The 24587-nt window shown below is 36.1% G+C and overlaps 1 protein-coding gene across 4 annotated transcripts in view; it reads left to right on the top strand.

The window, feature by feature from the left end:
* Nucleotides 1-24587, top strand: part of Klhl5 (kelch like family member 5) — a 65559-nt gene that overhangs the window by 343 nt on the left and 40629 nt on the right. The window contains exons 1-2 of one of the 4 annotated variants that reach the window (XM_070012640.1): nt 18257-18735; nt 19845-19943. The exons of 1 other annotated variant lie outside the window; for it this stretch is intronic. In XM_070012640.1, the coding sequence (XP_069868741.1) occupies nt 18287-18735; nt 19845-19943 (548 nt within the window). In that variant the 5' untranslated portion in view covers nt 18257-18286. Of the gene's footprint in view, nt 1-4222; nt 4332-18256; nt 18736-19844; nt 19944-24587 lie in introns of those variants that run through there. 2 more of the 4 variants (XM_070012641.1, XM_070012642.1) reach the window with 2 other exon arrangements.

Below are 24587 nucleotides of genomic sequence, written 5' to 3'. Positions count from 1 at the left end.
AGGCGTCCCGACCCGCCGCGGGTAGGCCGGGCCGGGCCTGGGACTCGAACCCGTGGCTGCAGAGCCGCGGCCCGGGCCGCCCCGAGTTTACTGAAAGTTCTCCACGCGGACCGCCGCTGTCGGCCCCCGCGGCTCTCCCGGACTGCCCAACAGCTCACCAACAGCCGGGTTTTATTTTCCCTCGTGGTTCCTGGCGGGCAGTCACACCTAAGTTTTGACTCTTTGTTCTCAGTAGTGGCCTCCCCCACCCCCACCCCACCCCCAAGGTGGAGAACGAGAAGCCGTCGGCGGTGGCTGGCCCACACTTGGATTTAAACATTTGTTTCAGTGCTTGTCTCCGAATCTGAAGCTGGCGGGAAAAAGTTGGCCGTGACAAAGTGTATGAAAGTACTGTGATCGCGGGTCTCATCGGCTCACTGAGTGCTTAAAACTGTTTCAGAGTAACTGACACATTCACGCCATCCCAAGGACACAAAAGGGAGATTACAAAGTCTTCCCCCCCTCCATCTATCCCCTTTCCCACCCCTCCCCCCAGTATGGTTAACGTCTTAGGAATCCTTTCATAGATTATATACCGGCGGAACCCCCTCCAGCTTTCTTTGGAAAGTGAAGTTGCTGTAATTAAGTGCCAAGCAGTTTTACTAGTGCCAAATGAATGTTTATTCTCTTTTCAGGAAACAGTTTAATATTTAATAAATCATCCTCTTAGATGGCAGTTTACTAAGTCTTTTTAGTTATTAGATCACAGGGAGACGGAAAAAACCTTCTGATTTTAAGCATTTACAGAGTATTGTGAATATGTGTGCTTCATTGGCTTGTCATGACTTATGTAAACAATTTTACATAAAGGTGAATTTTACAAAAAGGGCAATACGGAAACAATTCTGCCTAAGAACGGTGTTTTCCAGTATTGAGGCTTGAAAGGAGCAATTTCTTGTGGGCCCAAATAAACAGGAGAGGGTATGATATAGTTGACAGTATTTTTAAAACATCTCTGACATAGGGCAAATAATACAACTCAGAATAAGGTCTCTGGAGTCAGATGATCCATCTGTAACCTTCAGAATGACCTGAACTAGTATTTTCCAAACCATGTTCTAAGGAATTATAACATAGCTTATTTTTTAAAAATAAGATTCTGAGCTCTGGGACTGGATGGTAGAGCATTTGCCTATTATACACAACACCCTAAATTATCAGAGCCAACTTCCTTCCCCAAAAAATAAGATTCTGAGCTAAGGGCAGGGTTAGACACATTTCAATAATTTTTTAACAACAGAATTTCTTGAAGGTTTACAAGGCTAAAATTCAGGTTGATTCTTTTAAAGAATCTATTGTGTGGTGTTTTTCAAATTTAACAGGCTATTTTTCAGGTAGTTCTTCATATTTCTTACAACTGAAGTTTGATTAGAACCAGAGAGGAAAAATTTGAACTTAGTGAATATGATAAGAATCAAAATGATGGTAATCTAAAAGCATTTGATAAAGTAGTCTGGAGCTTCTTTCTGTTTTGTTTCAAGGCATTTAATTGTCTTATGAATTGAGTAAATTTAAACAAATAAGAATCCTTAAGGAATTACTTTTAATTATCTTGAATCAGATCACACATGATGGACATGCCATTTTATCACCAACACTATTTGTACTAATTTACTATCAAATCCTAGATTCTGTAGTCATAAGGGAACTTTGAAGAAAGAGCAAGCAATTTGGAGCAGAAAATCTTTTTTTTCTTCTGGAACTGAGACTTGAACTTAGGGTCTGATGCTTTCACTCACAAGTTTGTGTTCTGCCATCTGAGCCATGTCTCTAGCCTGTGGACCCAGAAAATCTAAGAGGTGCTACCCTCATGCACAGGGATGTTTACAGCAAGTCTATGAGCCTGGCTGAATCAATTTCCTTAAGATTAGAATGAATATAGCATGCCACTCACAGAATAAATATTCAAAATCTACTAAGTTCTGGTAATAGAAAAACCAACTTTCAAAGGCAAATGAAATAATATATCAAGAATCATTCATGGTCTAAATTTATTCCATAGTGAGTACAGATGGCAAGTGATTGGAGGGCTGCAATAGCTCTCCACCCAAGGAGTTTGCTTCCTGAGTTTCAGATGAGAAGTACTGAGAACTGAAGATGAGGGATAGGTTTGGAATTTTAGTTCTTGTTTCATTATAAGAGTTTATTTGGATAATGTGCAGCAAACACTTCTATACAAAAGTAATTTCTAAATGATGCACTGCTGTGCAAAACATGCTGAATTTCTGAGGGCTAGAGCTCTTGATCCTTACACTATTTATGAGAATTTATGAGAGAGATGTTTGCTGACTGTATCAGGCAGGATAGGTTATACTTTAGAAACAGAAGACATCCCCTTCCCCCCCCCCCCCCGCCCCCCAGCCTTCCTTCCCTTACTGGCTTTAAACAAAAAGGTTTATTTCTGTCACATTACATATCCAACTAGGCTGTACTGCTAGTAGTCATTTGGAGCCTTAAGCTGTTACAGTCTCAGCACATTCTTCCACAGTTGTTAGGACTGGGGAAAGGATGTGATGACTACTACTTGAAAGTGAAACATTAACTTCTAACACCATTTCATTGGCCAGACAAGTCATAAGACTACAACTAACTTCAGGGAGGAAATACAGGAGGAGACCTGGAATAGTCTGTGGACAGTACTGTTTTCTTCACTAAGCAGATGTTGTAGTCCTAAGAGTAAACACAAAATCTGAATAAGTCAAATCTAAACTATATTTTTTCAGTACTCTATTTAGAAATAGAAAACAGTAATTCTTTGTGTGTTTGTGTTTAGTTGGAGTTATGCCAATGAGAATTATAAAGGACATCTTAATTTGAAATAAAATGCTATTGGAATGCTACAATTAGATGTACTGTTTTGATCAAATGAATTTCACTCTTTTTTAATCATATGTGTACTCAATAAACATTTGTTAAATATGTATAAGGCACTGTTTCAGTTCCTCTGAGAATAGAGAGATGAATGGAGAGTTTATAATAAAATAGTTTCTAGAATAGAAACTATATAATAATAGAATAGTTTCTATAGAAGATAGCCATAATTTGAGTTCTCTCTTCCTTTCTCAAGGCAAAATTAACAGAATTTTTTTCTTTGATAAAATGGACTCACACATATAAAATATATAATAGATACATACATATAAACCATTGTACTTTGTGTGCCTTTTCCCTTATTTTGGTTCTGAGTATCTCCTGATAAGCTACACAAAACCTCTTCTACTAGCTTAAGTAAAAAGAATGTTTTGCTTGAAGAGCAATTTAGCTTTATATCAGTCCAAAAGCTAAAAGTTCAGCTAGGTCTCAGGCAACTGACATCAGTAACAGAGTTAAGAGTTAGAGCTATTTTGTCTTTTCCGGCTGTATATGATTCCTTTGCCAGTCACTGCACATATACTAAGTTCATCTGTTTCTCTTCTCTAGTTTCTGTCAGTTTTGCTATCACATAGATACTTTAACCTTAGAATTCACACAGTGGAAACTAGACTCTTAGCAACTCCAGCAGATCTGAGGTTTTGTGAGTGCCTCATCTTTGTCAGCCCCTAAGTTAACCAACATTGAGATTTGAAAATAATGGAGTTGGCCCTGAAGTATAACAAGCTAGGGTAATTGGCAGCTTTATAGTACAGAAAGAGGCAATTCTAATAGCTTGCAATCAAAGAAGGCTGAGATTAAAGAAACCCTAGATGCCATCAAAAGTTCTGCACAATTAACACCAGCTTGCAAGTTTTAGTGGGTCAGACTGATTACAGTGATCAGGATAAGAAGGAGAACTGGAGCTGACTTGTAGCTACTGTACTCCCTCCCTGAACACTGGCAAATGCCATCTCCATTGTAATCAAGCCTTTCATTTACCAGTTCCTCTACCAAGGTACAGTTGGCTGAATTGTCCAACACTTCAGTCACCTGCCCCAATCCTGATGCAGCACTCACTGACTTTCCCTCATGGAGAAAGAAGGGAGCACTTAATATGTTCCCTTGCTGTGCTCTGTCTATGATGCAGACTGAGGTTTCCAAGAGACTCTTCATCTAGACCTCTTACACATTTATATTGCCATATCTCTTCACCAACTAAATCCATTTTTATTCACAATAAATTTCCATTCTTCTGTTATCTGTGTTTGCTTAGCTTCTCTAGCAAATTCCCCTGCATTCTTTACCTATGCAATATCTCCTTTCTTCCCAGTTGAAAAATATCCATAGCTTCACCTCAGCAGGCTGAAGGGATGAACTATGGGGAGGTGGTATATGATACCTGGAAGAGGGGATCCCCAGGAAAGTAACAACAGAGGAAGGTGAGTAAATAAAAAGCTGTGTATGAGATCAGCTGGAATCTTTGTCAGAGATACAAGAGAAAAGATCAAACATGGGGAGGGAGCTTGGGTTCAATTATAGAAGATATAGCTTACATTCTAAAATGTGCTTGTACTCTCATTTCTATAGAAAGGGGTCTTCTAGGTTCAACTAAATTGTTCAGATGCAGAAAACTACCATACCATAGGCTTTTTTCTTTTTCTTTTTTTTTGCCAGTCCTGGAACTTGAACTCAGGGCCTGGGCACTGACCCTGAGCTTCTTTTGCTCAAGGCTAACATTCTACCACATGAGCCACAGCACCACTTCTGGCTTTTTCTGTCTATGTGGTACTGAGGAATCAAACCTAGGGCTTCATGCGTTCTAGGCAAGCACTCTTACCACTAAGCCACATTCCCAGCCACCAAAGGCTTTTTATTCAGCTGAGTATCAGACAAAAAATCACAGATTACCAACTGGGTAGCATCACCTTTCCTTATCTATGGGAGAGATCTTCACTATAGACTGCCCAAAGCATACCTTCTAGTCAGTGTCTCTGAAGAAGTGAGCACAGAGCTGGGTTTATGCCTATAATCCTAGCTCCTTGGGAGGCTGAGATCCCAGGGTCATCATTTGAAGCCAGCCAGAGTTGGAAAGTCCTTGAGACTCTTATCTCCAATTAATCACAGAAGTGGTACTGTGGAAAGGGGTACTGTGGCTCAGATTGTAGAATGTTGCTAGCCTTGAACAAAAAGGAGCCCAGGTTCAACTCCCAGGGTAAAAGTTCAAGCCCCACCCCCAGCCCCAGCAAAAAAAAAGCCACAAGAGCTACCTGGTTTCACACACACACACACACACACACACACACACACACACACACACACCCCTACACACACACACACACACACACACACACACACCCCTCAGTATCTCTTTTACAGTTCCATAGATTTAGCTGAAAAGCACATGCTAATTAAAAGCCATCACAGGAAGTAAAACTATAATTTTATAATTTGCTTATGAGGAACAATAGGTAGATAGATAGATAGATAGATAGATAGATAGATAGATAGATAGATAGATAGATAGATAGATCCTGAGTCCTAAAGCAAATGGACTAAGCAGGGAGCTCATTCTTCCTATAAGCAACGTTACCAGAGTTGACATGCCCTGTTCTACAGATTGACAGCTGTGCAGAGCTGAGGGTTAACTGAATGTGAAGTACAGAGGAGACAAGTTTTATTATTTCTGCTCACATGTGTACTGCCCACAGTGCCTTTTGTTGGGAAAACATTCAGTAATATATTTTGCTTATCTTGATGTAGTGTGTTTTAATTTTTTTATCATAGGTAAAAGTATGAAATAGGCTGAAAGGAGTATTTTAGGACTAAACCATTAAGACACATGAATTCCATACAAAGAGGTTGGCTTTTATTATCTTCTAGATCAAAAATAAAATAATCAAGCCTTTAGTTAGAATGATATAGTCACAAATTGCACTCCAGGTTTCTTTAGCTGTACTAGGAGAGTGGATAGAAGAGGATTCAGACTTGAGACTGCTTGTTAGTATGCTTTTTTCTGAGGGCCACAGAGATTTTCTGATAAACAGAAAGAAAAAATATGAACATCCCATTTTGTCCTCTCTATTGTTTACATTATCCTTTACTACCCTTTTCCTTGTCTGACTTATCTGCCATTCTGATGTAAATATATTGTTTATAAAATCCAATTGGTCCTGCAACAAAATCAAGTTAATCTCTTGATTTGTTCATTTTGTGTTCGGACATCCCAGGCAACTTTGGTTATATATATTAGAGAGTACTGATTGCTATCTTTTCTACCTCTGTCACCCTAAAGCCACATGGAAGACAGAAACACTTCTGGACCTGGCTCAGGTCAGTAAAAGACAAAATGACACTTATCCACACTGTTACTTTTTATGGTACATAAGACAATTGGGTACCTCAGCACATGCCAAAGATAACAGATCAGGCCAGGCATTAGTAGTGGTTCTCCCCCCTTTGTGGTACTGCAGCTCCTGACCATGTGTCACAGCAAATACATAAAGCTATATCCACAAAAATCTCAGGAGTGTGTGGCAAGGAAATATCTCTGTCTCTTACTCTCTATGTCTCTGTGTCTCTCTGTCTCTTTCTCTCTCTCTCTCTGCCCCACCCTCTAACCTCTTACCAGTTAATCAAATCAAAGGCTATTTTGTAATTTTTGTGGTACTGGGAAGGGTTGAACCCCAGACCTTTGCATGTTTTGTTAAGTAGGTATGTGTTCTACATTCCAGAGACTGAGGTGGCTATTTTCAAAATCCGCTATTGGGCTATAGTCATACTACAATCAACTAGTTTCTTATATAATGAGCTTGAAAAGAAAGGATACATAATATCATTTAGTAAACTTCAAAAAAAAATCTTTGGCAGCATTGGAGTACTCAAGGGCCTCACATTTGCTTAGCCTACGTACTCAGCTAGCACTCTGCCACTTTAACCATGCCTTAAGCCTAGATTTTTCTGGTTATTTTTTTTTTGGGGGGGGTGTCCGGTCGTGGGGCCTGAACTCTGGGCCTGGGCGCTGTCCCTCATCTCTTCAGCTCAAGGCTAGTGCTCTACCACTTAGCCACAGCGCCACTTCCTTTCTGGTTATTTTAGAGATAGAATCTAATGAACTTTTCTGGCAGGGTTGGCCTTGAACTGACATCTTCCTCCAGATCTCAGCTTAGTGAGTAGCTAGGAGTACAGGCATGAGCCATGGGTACCTGACTAATTTGCTTAGCTTTTTAAAAGAGGTTCCTATTTGAATACCAGATATTACTACAGATACATGGTTGAGATTACTTTTAATGTTGCATTGCAGCACTTTATCCTATAGGAAATAGTGATAAAAATGGAGTGAACTGAGTAGGGAGAAATCTGAAGCACTCATATTTAGTGCAACTGTGATGAATTTAACGATTTTTTTTGGTGGGGGGTCGGTCGTGTGGTTTGAACTCTGGGCTTGGGCACTGTCCCTTGGCTCTTCAGCTCAAGGTGAGCGCTCTACCTCTTGAGCCACTGCACCACTTCCGGTTTTCTAGTGGTTTATTGGAGGTAAGAGTCTCATGGACTTTCCTGCCTGGGCTGGCTTTGAACCGCCATCCTCAGATCTCAGCCTCCTTAGCAAGGATTATAGGCGTGAGCCACTGGCGCCCAGCTTTTAACGATATTTTTATATAAGTAATAATGTGTTCTTCAAGTATTGTTTTAGTACCTTGTTTACTAGTTTGTTTTGGGCTTTTTCCAGGAGAGTGTTGGTCTGTGGGTGTGTGTATGTGTGTGTGTGTGTGCGCGCGCATGTGCGTGAGTGCTCTCACTAGTCCTGGAGCTTGAACTGAGTGCTTTATGCTCTTGCTTGGCTTTCTTACTACTTCAATCAAACCTGCAGTCGAGCATTTTGCTGGTTAGTTGGAGATGGAACCTCAAAAGACTTTTCTGCCTGGACTGACTTCAAACCATTATTCTCTAGGTCTTTGACTCCTGAGTAGCTAGGATTATAAATGTGAGCCACTGGCATCCAATTGGTTTTTGTTTTTGTTTTTGTTTTTTGAGACAAGACATTGCTATAGATCTCAGATTGGCCTCAAATTCAATATCAATCCCAGGCTATTCCTTCTGTCTTGTCCTCCTAAATGTTGGGATTAAAGATGGGAACCATCTTGGTTCTTATTTACTATTAGTTTGATCAGATCTTACTGGTAAAAGAATTTTTCCTCGTTTTACTATTCTTCATTAGACACCTAACCTTGTACTTAGAATCTGCCCTTGTTTGTGCAATGAGTTAATTACTACTGTATCTGCCTCATAAGGGTTATAAGTAGCAAATGAGAAGATTTACTTTTAAGTTTTTTATCCTATTTTACTGAAAGTATTTAGGATCAGGAGGTGATTTGCCCCAGTTACATACTGGCTGATGAATTGCTTAGTTTAGGCTCTTGTACCATATTAGTTAGGCAATCATTTAATGATAATGTGGGAAAATAAGAACAAAGAACTCTGAAACCACTACCTTTTAATGGACTCAGATTTACCCCATACCCTCTTTTCTGTCTGTAAAATATATGTACTGATCCCAACAGCCAGCTGAACACCCATGGATTAGTAGGCTATACCAGAACAGACCTAAAGTTGTATAATTCCCAAACCTGTTTTTAACAGTTGTACATATTATAGGAATTGTAAAACTATAATAAATGTGAATTAAATAGGATGTAAAGTTATTTCTATAAAAATTAATGAATGCTTTGGGATGTCTCAAAAAAGCAAGTTATTAAAAATTTGCTATCAAATTGAACCAACACTGGACAATTGTAAATGATTAAGAGAAAAGCCATCAAAGTCTACAGTAGTTCTTGTCAAAGACCCTGGATCAGCTGCCTGGTCTTTAGACTGTTAGTAGTTCTCAAGGAAATAAGGAGCTCACACCAGAATACAAATGAATAACATCACTAAGTACACTGTTTGGTTCAGCTGACACTTTTTTTTTCTTTTTCATGGTAAGACTTCCTCCCTCAAGAAAGCAATGAATTTAGTCTTAGTCTGGCACTGGATTTTTTCATGGTGGTCATCATTGGTCTAATGAATTCTGTATTATTCTGGTATTCTGTCAGAAGTATATATGTGTTCATTCTTTCTCCAGTGTAGAAAGTGTAAATCATATAGATGATAGATCATCATTGGCATGGCTTATACAAGAAAGATTACCCTAGCCCACTAGGAGACCTTATCAAGTATATGGTGTTAACTTAGTACAGAAAAGCTTGTGAATAGATGTGCATTTGTATTTTCAAATCAGAAATCTTTAAGAGTAGGTACATGTCCTTTCTATGATTGCTAATGTTTTCATGCAATTGACAACTATAGATTTTTATCACAGGGTGATTTTTACTGTACTGAGGTTGATTGTGACTATGACTTTGACTTCCGTGACTATCTTAGCTTACCTTGTTGTCTTAGCTTATTCTGTGAATGCCTTGTATTTATTTGTCATGCGATAATTGCACTTTTTATTTTTTATTTTTTTAATTTTTGGGGGGTCTGGTCATGGGGCCTGCACTCTGGGCCTGGGCCCTGTCCCTCAGCTCTTCAGCTCAAGGCTAGCACTCTATCACTTGAGCGACAGCACCACTTCTGGGTTTTTTCTTTTTGCTTATTTGGTGCTGAGGAATTGAACCCAGGGCCTCATGCATGCAAGGCACGTGCTCTACCACTGAGCCACCTTCCCAGCCCGCACTTTTTAAATTAAATGTCAGTTCCTAGTTATAAATGCCTTGAAAGCCACTGTCCTTTCACCTTCATAGAGAAGGTATTAATAAGTAATTTCAATAAAATTATTGAGTTGATATGAGCAAGTAATATGGACTGCCATAGGATCGTATGGTAAGTGGACACAATTTAGTTTGTTAAACTTTATTCCACTTACATTTTTAATCTTACTTATAGAATAAACAAAAACAAAATCCCTTTACAAGATAGCTTTTACTATGAATTCTTACTCGCATGCCAGAGTTCAACAGCTGTATTTTCAATTTGCCAAGAAGCTTACAAAGCCAAAGTCCTCCCTCAGTTTGTTCAACTAATGTAAATATTTGATTTTAAATTTTATTTACTGTTTGTATCGGAAATAATTCTCAATTGATTTTAGCAAAATTATTAAACTACTTAATTTGGGATTTTAAGGCTTATTTCAGATTTTCTAATTACAAACAATTTTCTGCAAACATTTGTGGTAATTTTGAAGAGAATTAAAATACAACCAATGTTAACAGCGTTCTATCTATACTCTTCTGGTTTCTTAAATAGACTGTTCTTTTAAAGGATACCCTAATCCTGTTTTAGACTCCTATTTGGTGGCTAGATAGATAATTAAAACCAAACTATCCAGAGCCACACTTAATCTTCCTGAAACTATATCCTTCTTTCATTCTTTATGTCATTTTTGTCTCTATTACCCAGGTTTCTGGAATATTTTAAAAATATTTATCCCCTTTCAAGTTCTGTGGCTTCTAGCCAAGTTTAAAGAGATATTAAATAAATGCATCTTACATTGTAGAGTTATCAAACTGGTTCTGCCTCCCTGCCCTCATAAAACCATTTTCACCACTGCTAAATTCATCTTCTTGAAGTTTACCTGTAAACCCTTACCTTCAGAATCTTTTCCTCACCAAAGGATACAGCCATTCCTTCATAAACCAGGAAGCCTTTCATTTAAGTCCTCCTACTAAATCTTAGGATCCTCATGGTCAAGACCTATATCATTGATTCATATCTTATATTTAAATTCAGTAAATATTTGAATGGCCATGTACTGCACAAAGTGCTTTTCATATTTATTTTCTGTTCTTTATATAGAACAAATGTCTGTTGAACTTGCATATGTACAGGATTTTTTTCACTCATAATAATAATGAAGTTGCAGAAGAGGTATGGAATAGTTCTGGAGTTACCTTTTCTAATCTGCCATTACACATTTTAAAGTCCTAAGTAGAATTTAAATAACAGAATTAGTATGTAAATTTTAGAAAATTTTGTTGTTGTTGTTGGTTGTGGGTTGTGTTGTTGTTGGTTGTGAACTCTGGACCTGGGCGCTGTCCCTCAGCTCTTCAGCTCAAGGCTAGCGCTCTACCACTTGAGCCACAGCACCACTTATGGCTTTTTCTGCTTATATGGGGCTGAGGAATTGAACCCAGGCCCTCATGCATGCAAGACAAGCACTCAACCACTGAGCCACCTTCCCAGCCCCTAGAAATAAATTTTAATAGATTAATCTGATAAAGTTTTTTAACTGTCCTGCAATTTCTAAACTTTAGAAAGTGTTTAGAAATTATGTGATGTAACTCATTCTCTTTATAATTGAAAGAATGTTTAGAGTTTGCTGGGTTATTAGTATAATAAAATTAGTTCTAATGTTTTTATTATATATTTTATTATATCCAGTGTTTATATTTTATTATGTTTATATCTTATGACATATTATTACATAACATGTTTACATATACGATTAGGAATAGATCTATTAAAATGGATTATTCATAAATACTATCATTTAAAACATGTGAAGTGAGAATTCTAAAATGGTGATAAGCTGGTTATCATATAAACTAGTTATCAAATAGCTGTGTTTTAAACTGTTGAGTTGACCTATAGATCTAAAATAAAATTTAAAAAAAAAACAAGAACATGGAACAGTCAAAATGTATTACATGCCTAAAGCATGATGAGGCTTATTCCACTTACATGCCTAAAGCTTATTAGACTCCAAAGCCATGGCTTAAAAGCCACACTGTTGAAGTGTGTTCATCTCCCTATCTAATGACATTTAACTTTTCCTATTATAAAATTGAATAATGTCATCTTTTAAATTCACGGACTAACATTTGAGCAGATTTGAAGCAAAAATTTCAAAATACATTTCTGAAAAATTTATTCATAGTTGACACTTATCTATTTTAGAGTAACATGAGCTTCTGTGTCTCAAGTTTAACTTGAACTAAAGCAAGTATGTTAAGATAAAAAGGTACAGCCCGGCGCTGGTGGCTCACACCTGTAATCCTAGCTACTCAGGAGGCTGAGATCTGAGGATCGCGGTTCAAAGCCAGCCCGGGCAGGAAAAGACCGTGAGACTCCTATCTCCAATAAACCACCAGAAAACTGGAAGTGGCGCTGTAGCTCAAGTGGTAGAGCACTTGCCTTGAGCTGAAGAGCTGAGGGACAGCGCCCAGGCCCAGAGTTCAAGCCCCACGACCGACAAAAAAAAAAAAAAAAAAAAAGGTACAGATTACAAATTTATAATCCATTTGCAAAACATGTCAATTTGGAATTTAAGAAGGCAGAGAAGAGAGATGTTGGGAGGGAGTTGGGGGTACATTGTATGAATGTATGGAAATGTCACCATGAAATCCCCTTGTAAACTAGTACTAATAAAACATTTTAATAAATCCTTCCCCCAAAAAGTGAAGTTTTAAAAAAATAAAAAAATTTTAGAAAAACAATGTATTATTTTTCTTAAGTTAAAACACTGAAAAGATTTTATCACCAGGGGTAATTATCTTTTGTGTGTGTGTGTTTTTTTGTTTTTGTTTTGTCAGTTGAGGGGATTGTGCTTAGGACCTAGACACTCTGCTGTCCCCAGCTTCTTTTTTTGCTCAAGGCTTGTACTCTAGTACTCTGAGCCACCATGCTACTTCCAGTTTTCTGATGGTTACTTGGAGATAAAGTCGGACTTTCCTGTCTGGCTTCAAACTGCAGTCCTCATATCTCAACCTCCGGAGTAACTAGGATTGCAGGCATTGAGTAAGGTAATTATCGAGCATTGTTACCCTCTCCTTTGTTTTCCTCCTACCCAGATTTCTTTCATGTTTTAAGAAATATTAAGTTTATACTTTATTTTACAATTGATAGTATATAGTATAAGCCATTTTTAACATGGCTCCTGTAATTGTTGAGTTTGTTCATTATTAGAGAAATATGTAGTTAGTACTTTTTGCCATTGAACTGTATAAGTGCACCAGGGTTACAGTGAAGAACTAAAGCAAGGCTTTACTGGAAATTATCTTGTAGTGAAGTTAAAGACAGTAAATAAACACCTAATGTGCCACATAGTAGTAAGTATTACAAAAAAGTTAGAACTTCATGGCCAGAGAATAATATTATATGGACTAGTTAGTCCATGTAGTCCATTGCATACACTAGTTAGTTCATGTAGGTAACTTAACTGTATAATTGTTTTAGATAACATTTGGCTGAACCAGTTTTTATATATTTTTTTATTTTTTTTAACTGTATTTTTTTGTCTTTTCTTTTTTGGTACTGGGGATTGAACCCAGGACGTTGCACTTGCTAGGCAAGCGCTTTGCCACTGAGCTACATCCCAGCCCCAGTTTTTATATTTTATGGCAGCAGTTGATAGGACAAGCCAGGTGCCAGTGGCTCTCATACCTTTAATAAACTATTCAGGAGGCTAAGATCTGAGGATACTAGTTCAAAGCCATCTCAGGAAGGAATGGCCAGGAGATTCTTGTCTCCAATCTTTAAAAAGTTCTGGAAGTAGAGCTCTAGCTCAAGTGGTAGATTGCTAGCTTTAAGTGAAAAAGCTAAGGGACAGTGCGTAGACCCTGAGTTCAAGCCCCTAGTACTCACACACATACATAAAGTTGTTGGGACAGAAGGAAAATTAAATAAATGCTTAATTTCATGCCATAGAAGCATTAATTTTAGCTAACTACATATTTTTCGATAAAGATAATATCAGAAATTTTAGAGCTCTTACAATCAAGAATATAAAGATAGGCAATTGAAAATAAGAGCATGAGACCTGAATGTCCATTGCATATAGGACATCCAAGTAATGAATAATAAGCATGAAAAATTACTCAATAGCATTCATAATCAAGAAAATACAATGATGCTTCATTGTATTTTCATGGTATGCCCACCTCTTTATACCCAACAGAATGGCAGTACCAGTGTTGGCTGGATGTAGAGTAACTGCAGTTCTTAGGAGTATATTGGTAACATTAACAGTTGAACACATGTATACTTTATGATGTGGCAGGCTTACTTCTGAAGATAGGTACATGTGGATACACATAACTATAAACAACTGAAACATCAGAAACAGAATGGACTATGATGGTTGTATATTTTTGCAGTAGAATACCAATTAGCCATAAAACCTAACCATTAGCTGCTACATAATACAGGTTTGTTTGTTTGTTTTTATGGTGCTGTTACTAAACTCAGATCCTTATATGTGTTAGACAAGAAGTCTGCTACTGCAGATTTCAAAATAATAGGAAATAAAAGAATACACTGGAATGAAGGTAAAATGCAACTGAAAATAATATGTCATATGGATAGTGGTTATCTTTGGGAAGGGGTATGAGGAAGACTTGTTAAGTGTTACTATAGTCACAATAATTGTTCATGATATATGATGGGTTCATATAATGAAAATTCATGTACTTGTCACACTATTGTGCATTAAACTTTTATATTAAAATGTTGCTATCTATCTGAAAAATAGATTCAAACAAAAATATTTCCCAAACAAGAACAAAACAGCTGTCTATAATGCACAAAAGGCTTCTGCTTGGTGATGAAGCAAAGATAAATGACCTAAGAGAAAAATAGACAAACAATGTAAGTTTGTAGCTCAGAAATAGCCTAATAAACCTTTGAAGTTAGGCATCACATCCAGTACCAATCTGGAGTTAAAAGAATTACAATATTCATTGCTAAGTGTCAGGCTTATGGAAATAGATAATAAGTGTACACTCATTTTATGATTCAATTATAAATTCAAGGAAAGTCAAATACTCAAATGTAAGTTACATGCTGTACCTTCAACTCAACAGTTCTCTTAGAAATAAATTCCATGGAAATGAAAGACTCAGAGATGTTTACTGCACATAATCTTAACAGCAAAAAGACAAAAATTTGATATTATCCCACATTTTCATTAGCAAGGAGATAGTTTAATGAATTATTTTACAATTTAGCAATGTTATGAAACTGTTAAAAAAAAGTCTTAAAAATATGTTTTTGTGTATATATGAGTTTAGGTAAGAACAATTAATGACAAAATAATGTTAGCAATAGAATCCTTCTTAGCCATAACCAAAACTCTTATAAATGTATATATATAGTTATATATGATTTTAACACGGAGAGAGATGTGAGAGTCTGTGTACTCATCTTGCTATGTTGATTACTGGGGAGAATGAGTAAGGGAGGCCAAATAAGTGAAAATAACATGGAACTAATCCACTAATGTAAAAGGGTTTCTTTGTATATATGTATACAGGTACAATAAATATGTGTACATATAGTATAATATACATATACATACACAAATCAAAAACTTATATGTATGTATATAATATGTGGATAAAAAGAATATGTGTGTATATATACATATATGCAAATAAATAAATGCATCTTCCTGCTAATTAAGAATTAAATACTACTAGTTGGCCTTTTCCAACCCACAATTCTGGTGTCCCTTTAAGATCATGGATCCTCCCACCTGTAATCACATAGAACAGCTACTATGTCAATAAGGTATTTATTTATTAAATGTATAGTTCAAAGTTTTGGTTGAAAGAGCATTTGGCCCTTTTTGGGAGGAATGACATAATTTAACCTTCATATCTGTAATACTCATATCTCTGTTGGTCTTTAAATTTCTTCTTATAGAGAAAAAAATGATAAGAAATGTCTCATATCTCGATGGCCTTGAGTTCAAGATTCAAACAGGCACCCAAACAACAAAATCATTCAAATGACTTCTAGCTATTGGAGCTCTCAAAGCTAGAATTTACAAAAAATAAAAAAATAAAAAAAAAGAGCTCGAGTTTACTATAATGAGGACCTCTGGTCTGGCTTTCACAACAATGATCTACTGAATCCAATATAAAATGTTATCTATATGAATTATATTTGTAAAAATTCATTCCTTTGAAATATTTAATTTTTCCCCTTGTTAAAAGTATAAGCTTAAAATTTCATGAAAACAAGATCTGTTAGTGAACATATGAACCCTTGGTAAATACTTAAATGAAGGGAGTGAAGGCAAGATCATTATGAGCTATAGTGGGGTTGGCTTTCATTTTCTTATTTGTACCATGCATGGCGAGATGTCTATTATTTCTGGCCCTTGCCCCCTGAATGCTGTTAGCACACTCTGAAATCTGCTTTTCCCCCAATTTTTAGATGCCTTTGTCAGGGAGAGGGGGTTGCTATTTTTGTTGAGAACCACAAAGCTAGAGTAATTGAAGAAATATTATAGATGAGGCTGGGAATGTGGCTTAGTGCCTAGCATGCATGAAACCCTGGGTTCAATTCCTCAGTACCACATAAACAAAAAAGGCCAGAAGTGGCTCAAGTGGTAGAGGGCTAACCTTGAGCAAAAGAAGCTCAGGGACAGTGTCCAGGTCCTGAGTTCAAACCCCAGGACATGCAAAAAAAGAAAAAAGAAAGAAAAGTAAAAAAAAAGAAATGTTCAGAGGGTGGAGTTCTACTTTGAAGGAGTAGGATTTTAAAACCAGAGAAATCAGAAGACACACAGCATTGTTAAAGAGGAAGCAACATAATGTAGACTATCTTAACTGATGAAGCTGTATATCTTCTACATGGGAAAGTACATGGAATTAGAACAGTATGGATATCCAGAGAGTCTGTCAGGGAAAGAAGCAATTTCATTCTCCAGTTTCCTTGTCCAGTGCCTCCTGCGTATGCCCCCAAATTAATTTTCTAAAACATTGCCCTGTTCAACAGTCCACTTAATAGCACATTTGCTTTTTGCTCAAAGCATTTTATCTAATCAGATTCATCTAACTTTATCTCACCTTTTAAAATTAATTAGGTATGGCTGGCTGGATGATCAAACTGATACTTCTCCTCCTCCCTCCTCTGTATGTTCACTTCCTTCCTCATACCTGTCTTATTTTATATCAATCTATCATCGTTCTGCCTGAATAACTTCTTATTCTTAGAAGCCTGGAGTCTAGTGAAACTGGCTTGGCCCACACCACTCTACACCTTCCTCATATCTTTTGCTTCCTTAACATGGAATTTTATGTGGCTTTTCTTGCTTCTCTTTCTTGTTTTTGTAGATAGGTTTTTCTTGTTATTATTATAAGGAGCTATGTGAGGTTAAGGTATTTGCTTCACAGTACTTTTCTATGCTTCCAAAGCAGCTTTTAGTTTGTTATGTTTTTTTAGTTAAGTAAAGTACAGCCTTTTGTGTGAAATTATTTGATACATGCACCCTGAAACTGAAATTATGTATTTATAGGCTACAAAATTTTAGTATTTTGGCATTATAATGTTTTGTATTTTAACTTGCCTTTTTGTGTCCCTACAGTACCTAATAATGCATGGATTACTCACAGTAACTACTCAGCATTTAGAATTTGATTTTTACTTGTTTTGTCTATTAACTTGCCTTCACTGTGTCTGTCTTCACACCCTTGCTTTGTTTTGCCAACAACAGGGGGTACCCCCAGTTAAGACACCAGTATACCTAAGAAATAGCCTCTTTAAGTACCACATTTTCCTTTTCCTAAGTAGTATCTTAGAAATTTTAACTATTCTACTAAATGGAAGGGACTCTGTCTGAAATATAGAGCAATGTTGGCGTCAGGTCATTTATTGGAAAAAGAGTAAGAACTGTCACATTTTAATCCTTGGTAGTTTTCAAACTTTTGCTTCCAATTCTTCTTTGTTCAAATGAAGTCTTACCCACAATCTTACCTCATTAATTGAACGCACTCCTTTTCAGATAAAGGCGGAAGGTAACAATCTGGAGCCCCACCTTTGTACTTCTTCCCACTCTTACCCTCATCCAAAGAGCAAAGGTTGACATTTGTCATAACTTACCTAATTAAAAAACGCTTTTTACAGAACTCTTTTTGTGATATTTCATCTAGCAACTTGATTTAAAAATAGGAACGCCTCCGTTGTAAAGTGTTTTTTAAGTACAAAGGAAAATGCTCTGGAATCCATTTCTTGTTTCAGCAATAAAAGAGTTAATACACTAAGCAGGAGAGACTGAGACACTGCACTGGGATAGTGCTTTCTGTCTTGGTCATTTGTGGTCTAAGAAAAGGGGGTGGTATTCTGCATTTGAAAGGACTTTAATGAATGCTGTGAGTGTTTGGTGAGAGCTAATGGTCAGATTGGGAAAGGCGAGCCGGGAAGTGGTCTAGCTGCTTCAGGATAGGTGGATCAGAGTTTGCTGTGATTGAACGGAATGTTCCACCGTGTTTCATCTTTATTCATTATCCTTTGTTCTTTATAATCTGATAGATATATTGGCATGCAAGTAAATGTAGATATATGTGAATGTGATTTATTTTCCTTTCAATCTGTTTGTTGTGTACAGCAGGGCATATACTTCTCTTGTCTTGGTTGGATGCACATATCTCTGTGTGCAGTGCTTTTTGCCCGTTGCCTAGACGATCACTTGGTTTCACTGAGGATGTCTGGTTCTCGTAAAGAGTTTGATGTGAAACAGATTTTGAAAATCAGATGGAGGTGGTTTGGCCATCAAGCATCATCTCCTAATTCTGCAGTTGACAGCCAGCAGGGAGAATTTTGGAATCGAGGACAGACTGGAGCAAACGGTGGGAGAAAGTTTTTAGATCCATGTAGCCTACAATTGCCTTTGGCTTCAATTGGTTACCGAAGGTCCAGCCAACTGGATTTTCAGAATTCACCTTCTTGGCCAATGGCATCCACCTCTGAAGTCCCTGCATTTGAGTTTACAGCAGAAGATTGTGGCGGTGCACATTGGCTGGATAGACCAGAAGTGGATGATGGCACTAGCGAAGAAGAAAATGAATCTGATTCCAGTTCATGCAGGTTGATTATTTTCTTACTGTTAGAAATGTGGTGTGGGGGTGTACTCTCTATAATGTCCTAAAATAATGTCGTATTTATTGTTTAAAATATATGTTTATATGTACATCTATAAGCATCTTGCCTAAATAGTATCTTGGTATAAGCATGCAGTACTTTTGCTAGTGTTTTTTTTAAATGCTCCCACATTAATTCTATCAAATTATAAAGATAGCAAATAGCATTCATTTTGAAATAGTTTGTCTTTCATATGTAGATCTGACTTGCTTTCAAAATAATATATAGTAACAATTTTAAGCATCATCACCTAGTGGTTTGCTTTATTTATTTATCCTCTAAATACATAGCAAAACTACAGAAGACATTTCTATAGTATAAAATTTTGTGACAAATTTAGCTTATGATCAATTATGCTCATTTTAAATTGAATGGAAATGAAGATTTTACAAAGAGATCCACATGGTAGTTGTCCATTTTTGACACCATTTTAGTTGTCAATACTATTTTTCTGTGGTTATTTCTTTGTCCTGTTTCTGTTGCTGCTCTCCTGACTAATACAGAGAAATACCAAGTAACATATCTTTTCCAAGATGACAGCTACTAATTCCTGTTACCTTCACTTTTACTGCTATTTAGATTTAGATTTCTGCTATTCAGAGAAAGAAAGGACATTCTTTTTAGGAGAGTTTAAAGGAATGTAGAGGGACTAGCTGTCATCCACTGGTGCAAAAGGGGCAGGAAGACAGGGAATAAATCAGAAGAACAAAAGTAAAGAAAAAATTAATAATTTCATACAAATAATTTTCTTCACCACCCTTGAAATCTGGTTTGTTTTTTTAGGAGTGAATTTTCTTATTAATCATTTTGAACAACTATAACATAGTCTAACAAGTTAGAGCATAAGTCATCTTTTTAATTCATTTTCATTGGAAAATATTTCTAACTAGCTAAAAGACAAGTAGTGTATCATTTGACTTAAAATTTCTTTGCAGGTTTTGCTTTGTTATTGTTGATATAAGCATCAAAAGGGATTGAAATAAAATTAATTCATGTATGTATAGATATCCCGATTGAGGATATTTACTACTATCTTTCACTCTTCTAACCTTCAGAACATGGAATTCTGAATTGTGGTGTTGGAATGATAGAAAAAATAGACCAGTCATCTGTAATCAGTTGTATAATGGAGAGAAGGGAATATCTTTACATAGGTAAATAGTGCATTTAATTTTTTTAAATTAGTTCATGACTTGGCATTGTTGTAAGGGACTAGAAAACTACTAATTTTGTTTCAGAGATCACTCAGGTAGGGTATTTCATTGTTTTGTATTTTCTGTGGATACTTGTTGCCATAAAGAGAACAACTTGCACAGTAAAAGGTACATCATTTTTGTGAGGAACTAAAGGATAATCATTGTTCCATTTGAAAATTGAATTACAAAGTTTTTTCAAAATGGAAATATTCATCCTTTACAACATAGGTCATAAAATTCGTAATATGAATCTAGTTCCTAGAAAAATTATTTTTAATTTCAGGAAGAATAGTGGTCACCATAATTTACTTCCTCACAACAATGGTAATTTGCATAGCTGATAACACCTGAATTTAAATAATCTATTCTTTGGTATAGCATGGTGAAATATCATCTTGATGGGGCATTTGTTATGAAAGAAAAAAAATATGATGTATTGAGAGATTGCTGTATGAATTTTTCAAGAATTTTAGATCGACATTGATAGATCAAAATGAAAATGGTGCTTTAAAAACCTAGAGCAAACAGTTATTTTAAAACTATTAATCAAGAAGACTGATCCAAGTATGATGGTAGTAGATAGTTTGCATTTCAGAGACCAAACTTTTCCACGGTATTATTTCAAAAATAAAGTTAATCTTTGACCTTGGTCCCAAAGATATATTTATTTGCCTCAGTTTTTTTATTAAGTGAACAACCTGACTTCTCTAAGTGGTTGTCCTATAATAAACAAATCAAAGCCTATCTATCATGGTTAATGTCAAAAGAGATTTCAATAACATTAATCAAATACTTGTATTTAACTTGGGAACAATTTTATTTATCATATAATATTTGCAAATAAAATATAGGAAATATTTTGAATACATTATAGATTGATAGCTTAAGATACTAAAACATAATTAGGAAATATATACATATGAGGCAAGTGCTCTATCATTTGAGCCATGGTCCCAGCCCATAGTGACTTCTGTAAATAGTCATAATATTTACATAGATCTCAGAATGTAAACTGAATTGTTCAGGTATTAGAAAAAGTAGAAGGGGCTGGGAAGGTGGCTCAGTGGTAGAGTGCTTGCCTTGCATGCATGAGGCCTTGGGTTCGATTCCTCAGCACCACATAAGCAGAAAAAAAAAAAAGCTGGAAGTGGTGCTATGACTCAAGTGGTAGCGTGCTAGCCTTGAGCTGAAGAGCTGAGGGACAGCACCCAGGCCCAGAGTTCAGGCCCACGACCGGACCCCCCCCCAAAAAAAAAAGAAAAGAAAAAGTAGAAGAATGCTGAGTGATTTTTTTCATACTTAGAATCACAACACCCTCAGTGGATCTGGACATTTAAAGCTGGAGTTAGTAAGTAATATGATTTACCAGATATATTTCTAGCTAAGAGACGTATGTGCCTGAACATTAGACTCCTGGTCATTTTACTATCTAAATGGTTTTAAAATGTCCTGCCCTTTTACTTTGATCTTGAGTCTATAGCATATTCACTATCTCTCCACAAAAATAATTAAGTCATTGATATTAAAATATAAACTCTTGATTTTTAAGAAAATCTCATTTTTTATATCATTGGGAAGTTTAGACTAAACAAAATCATATGAACTATAGATTGCTAAAACCTCAATTCCAGACAAATTCTTAACAAGGTTTATATGGTGACCATGATGTTGAACACAGTATAAAACAAAATTTATACTTTAACTAATTTACTCACTCAGAAGTTAATGTAACTTGTGGCAAAATCTTTTAAACTGAGAATTTCCTTATTTCAAATCTTGTTTATAAATTAGTTTAATATTTTAGATTTTAGACTTTTTACTCAATTTGTATAAGGTTTCACTTTTTAAAAGTTCCAAAATAATCACTATCTATCTATCTAATACGAGGCATACAGGAAGTTCTAAACATACTAATAAATGGATTCTTTTAGCCTTCACAGCAGATTAAATAGTTACTGTTATTTGCAGATGAAACAAATGAGACACAGAAAGACTAAGTAACTTGCTCAAGGTTAGTAAGTAAAAGAGCTGCATTTAAAAAAAGAACTTTAGCTTAAAATTTATAAAAAATAAAAATAGTACTATACACTTATATATACCTACATATGTGTATATTAGTGATGTACAGTGTGGAATATATAATATATATTTTAATATCCCATGCTGAATTTTTTCTGTTATTTATATCTCATCTTAATATAGTACATCATTACTTTAGTGAATCAATATTGTTGTTATCTTTTTTGTGGGGGGTGTGCCAGTCAATTGTGAGGCTTGAATTCAGGGTGTGGGCATTGTCCCTGAGCTCTTTTGCTTAAGGCTGGCACTCTACCACTTTGAGCCATAGCTCCACTTCCAGTTTTCTGGTGGTTAGTTGGAGATAAGAGTCTCATGGACTTTCCTGCCAAGGCTGACTTGAACCACAAACTTCAGATCTCAGACTCCTGAATAGCTGGGATTACAGGCATGAGTTATTGGGTCCTGGCCTGATGTTATTTTTAACTGAAGTCCACAATATTTAGATTTCCTAAGTTTTATGGGTTTGTTGTTGTTGTTGTTTTACCTAATGCCCATTTCCTGCTCCAGGACCTGACCCAATATGTCATATTATATGAAGTTACAATGTCTTTTTAGGTGCCTCATGGTTGTGATGGTTTCTTGGATTTATCTTGCTTTTCATAACTTTGGTATTTTGTTACTCATTGGATTTGTCTTTTTCTAATGACTAGACCAGAATTAGGAGTTTGGAGGAAAAGTGCCACAAAAATAGAAACTTCATTTGAAAAATTACTCCATGAAGGAATATTGAGCCATGAAGTAGAATGCTATGGAAACTGCTTTATAATGTGTAAGACAGCCAAGTGCTGAGGGCTCACCCTGTAGTCCTAACTACTCTAGGGACTGAGATCTAAGGATCTTGGTTCAAAATCAGCCCCGGCAGGAAAGTCTATGAGACTCTTATCTTCAGTAAACTACGAAAAGCCGGAAGTGGAGCTATGACTTAGCTGGTAGAGCACCAGCCTTGAATAAAAAAAGCTAAACCCAGCTGCCCAGGCCCTGAGTTCCAACTCCAGTTCTTGGGGTGGAAAAATAGATACACAGGAAATATGGCACTTCTGGTGTCTGTCTTCTGCAACACAATCAAGGGAGTAAATCCTAAATGAGAAAGAAAGAAATCTCTCATCCCTCTGAGATTTTAAAGATTTGGACCATCAACCCTAGGTCCATATTATTTGTTTTGTTTTTGTTAGTGTATATTAGTTGCATACAATTGGGTTTTATTATGATTGGTCCATTTTTTGTACCTTCATGTCTACTGTTCAACTGTAATTCTACAGACAGATGAAACTTAATTTTTAATGCTAAATAAAAATTTTTTAATAATCAAGATTTTGGTGGAAGGGAGAATGGTAGAAGAGCTCACACTGATCAAGATATATTACACACATAAATTGTTGTGTTGAATTGAAATTTGTACGATCATTTAAAGATATTTTTAATTAGTTTTTTAATCCTGGTATAAAATTAGATATGACATTTTTGTAATCCCAGCACTCAATAGGCAGAAGCATGTAGAATATGATTTCCAGGCTAGCCTGAGTATGTAGTAAAACCATGTCAAAAGGTAAAAAAAAATCCTAATGCAAATCCTCATGACCAAACTAAAGCACATAGGAAAAGGAAGAGGAAGTATTTATATCTTCAACAGAAAGTTCAGTCAGGGACAGTGATATGATCACTATGAAACCTGAGACGCTTGTTCTTACACCTAGCTAAGGTATGGTCACAGGACTGCATTGGACTTTTGTCTAAAATCTTTCAATCTAATGTCTTTTTTTTTTTCTGTTGAACTACCATTCTTCCCTTTAAAACCTCAGTCCTTGCACTCATTGCCTCAGTGTAAAGGTAAATGAAAATCCCATACCCTCACAGATGATTTGACCAGCTTTGAATATCATCTAATCCTGGCTTTGACACTTTGGCCATTTGGGACCTCAAAACTTCTTATCTGCAAATGAGATGATGTATAAGGCAGTTGAATTAAATGACTGAATAGTTTCCTTCTACTTGTGAAAACTGTGTATTTCATTACATTTCAGTACATTAAACTATAGTTTAATGGTCTAAAGTTATGTGGATGAGCAGTAAATTCTTTGTTTAAGCAAATTCATTTTTAATTGCTTTTACAAAGTCCTAAATGTCTTTAAAAAATAAAAACAAGAATTGTCTTTATGCAGCTGTTTAAGTCTGTTGAATAGTTCTGTTGCTTACTCTTAATGTGGTCTTTCATGAGTGATGGCTTTACTTTTCTATAAGACTCAGATGAAAAGCTTGCACTTTTTTAGATGATCCTGGAAATTTAAGTGTAGGCCTTGTGCTTGTTAGGCAGGTGCTTTGCCACTTGAGTCATACTCCCAGACCTACTTACACTTCTTTTGACCTTGGCCTTGACCTTGCATTTGGAACAAGGAAAGTGATTTCTATACCCACATTATGAAATATCTCCTTGTTCATTTAACATGTGATGGCATTTGAAGACTTGACAACAAATAAAGAAGTTTGAAGTGTTATAGGTTTTTGTTTATATATATATTTATTTAT

Source organism: Dipodomys merriami, unplaced genomic scaffold, assembly GCF_024711535.1.
Source record: "Dipodomys merriami isolate MVZ:Mamm:240054 unplaced genomic scaffold, mDipMer1.0.p SCAF_9, whole genome shotgun sequence".
In the NCBI taxonomy this organism is placed as follows: domain Eukaryota; kingdom Metazoa; phylum Chordata; class Mammalia; order Rodentia; family Heteromyidae; genus Dipodomys; species Dipodomys merriami.
Note: the sequence above shows the minus strand (reverse complement) of the source record. Positions and strands in the feature narration are given on the sequence as shown.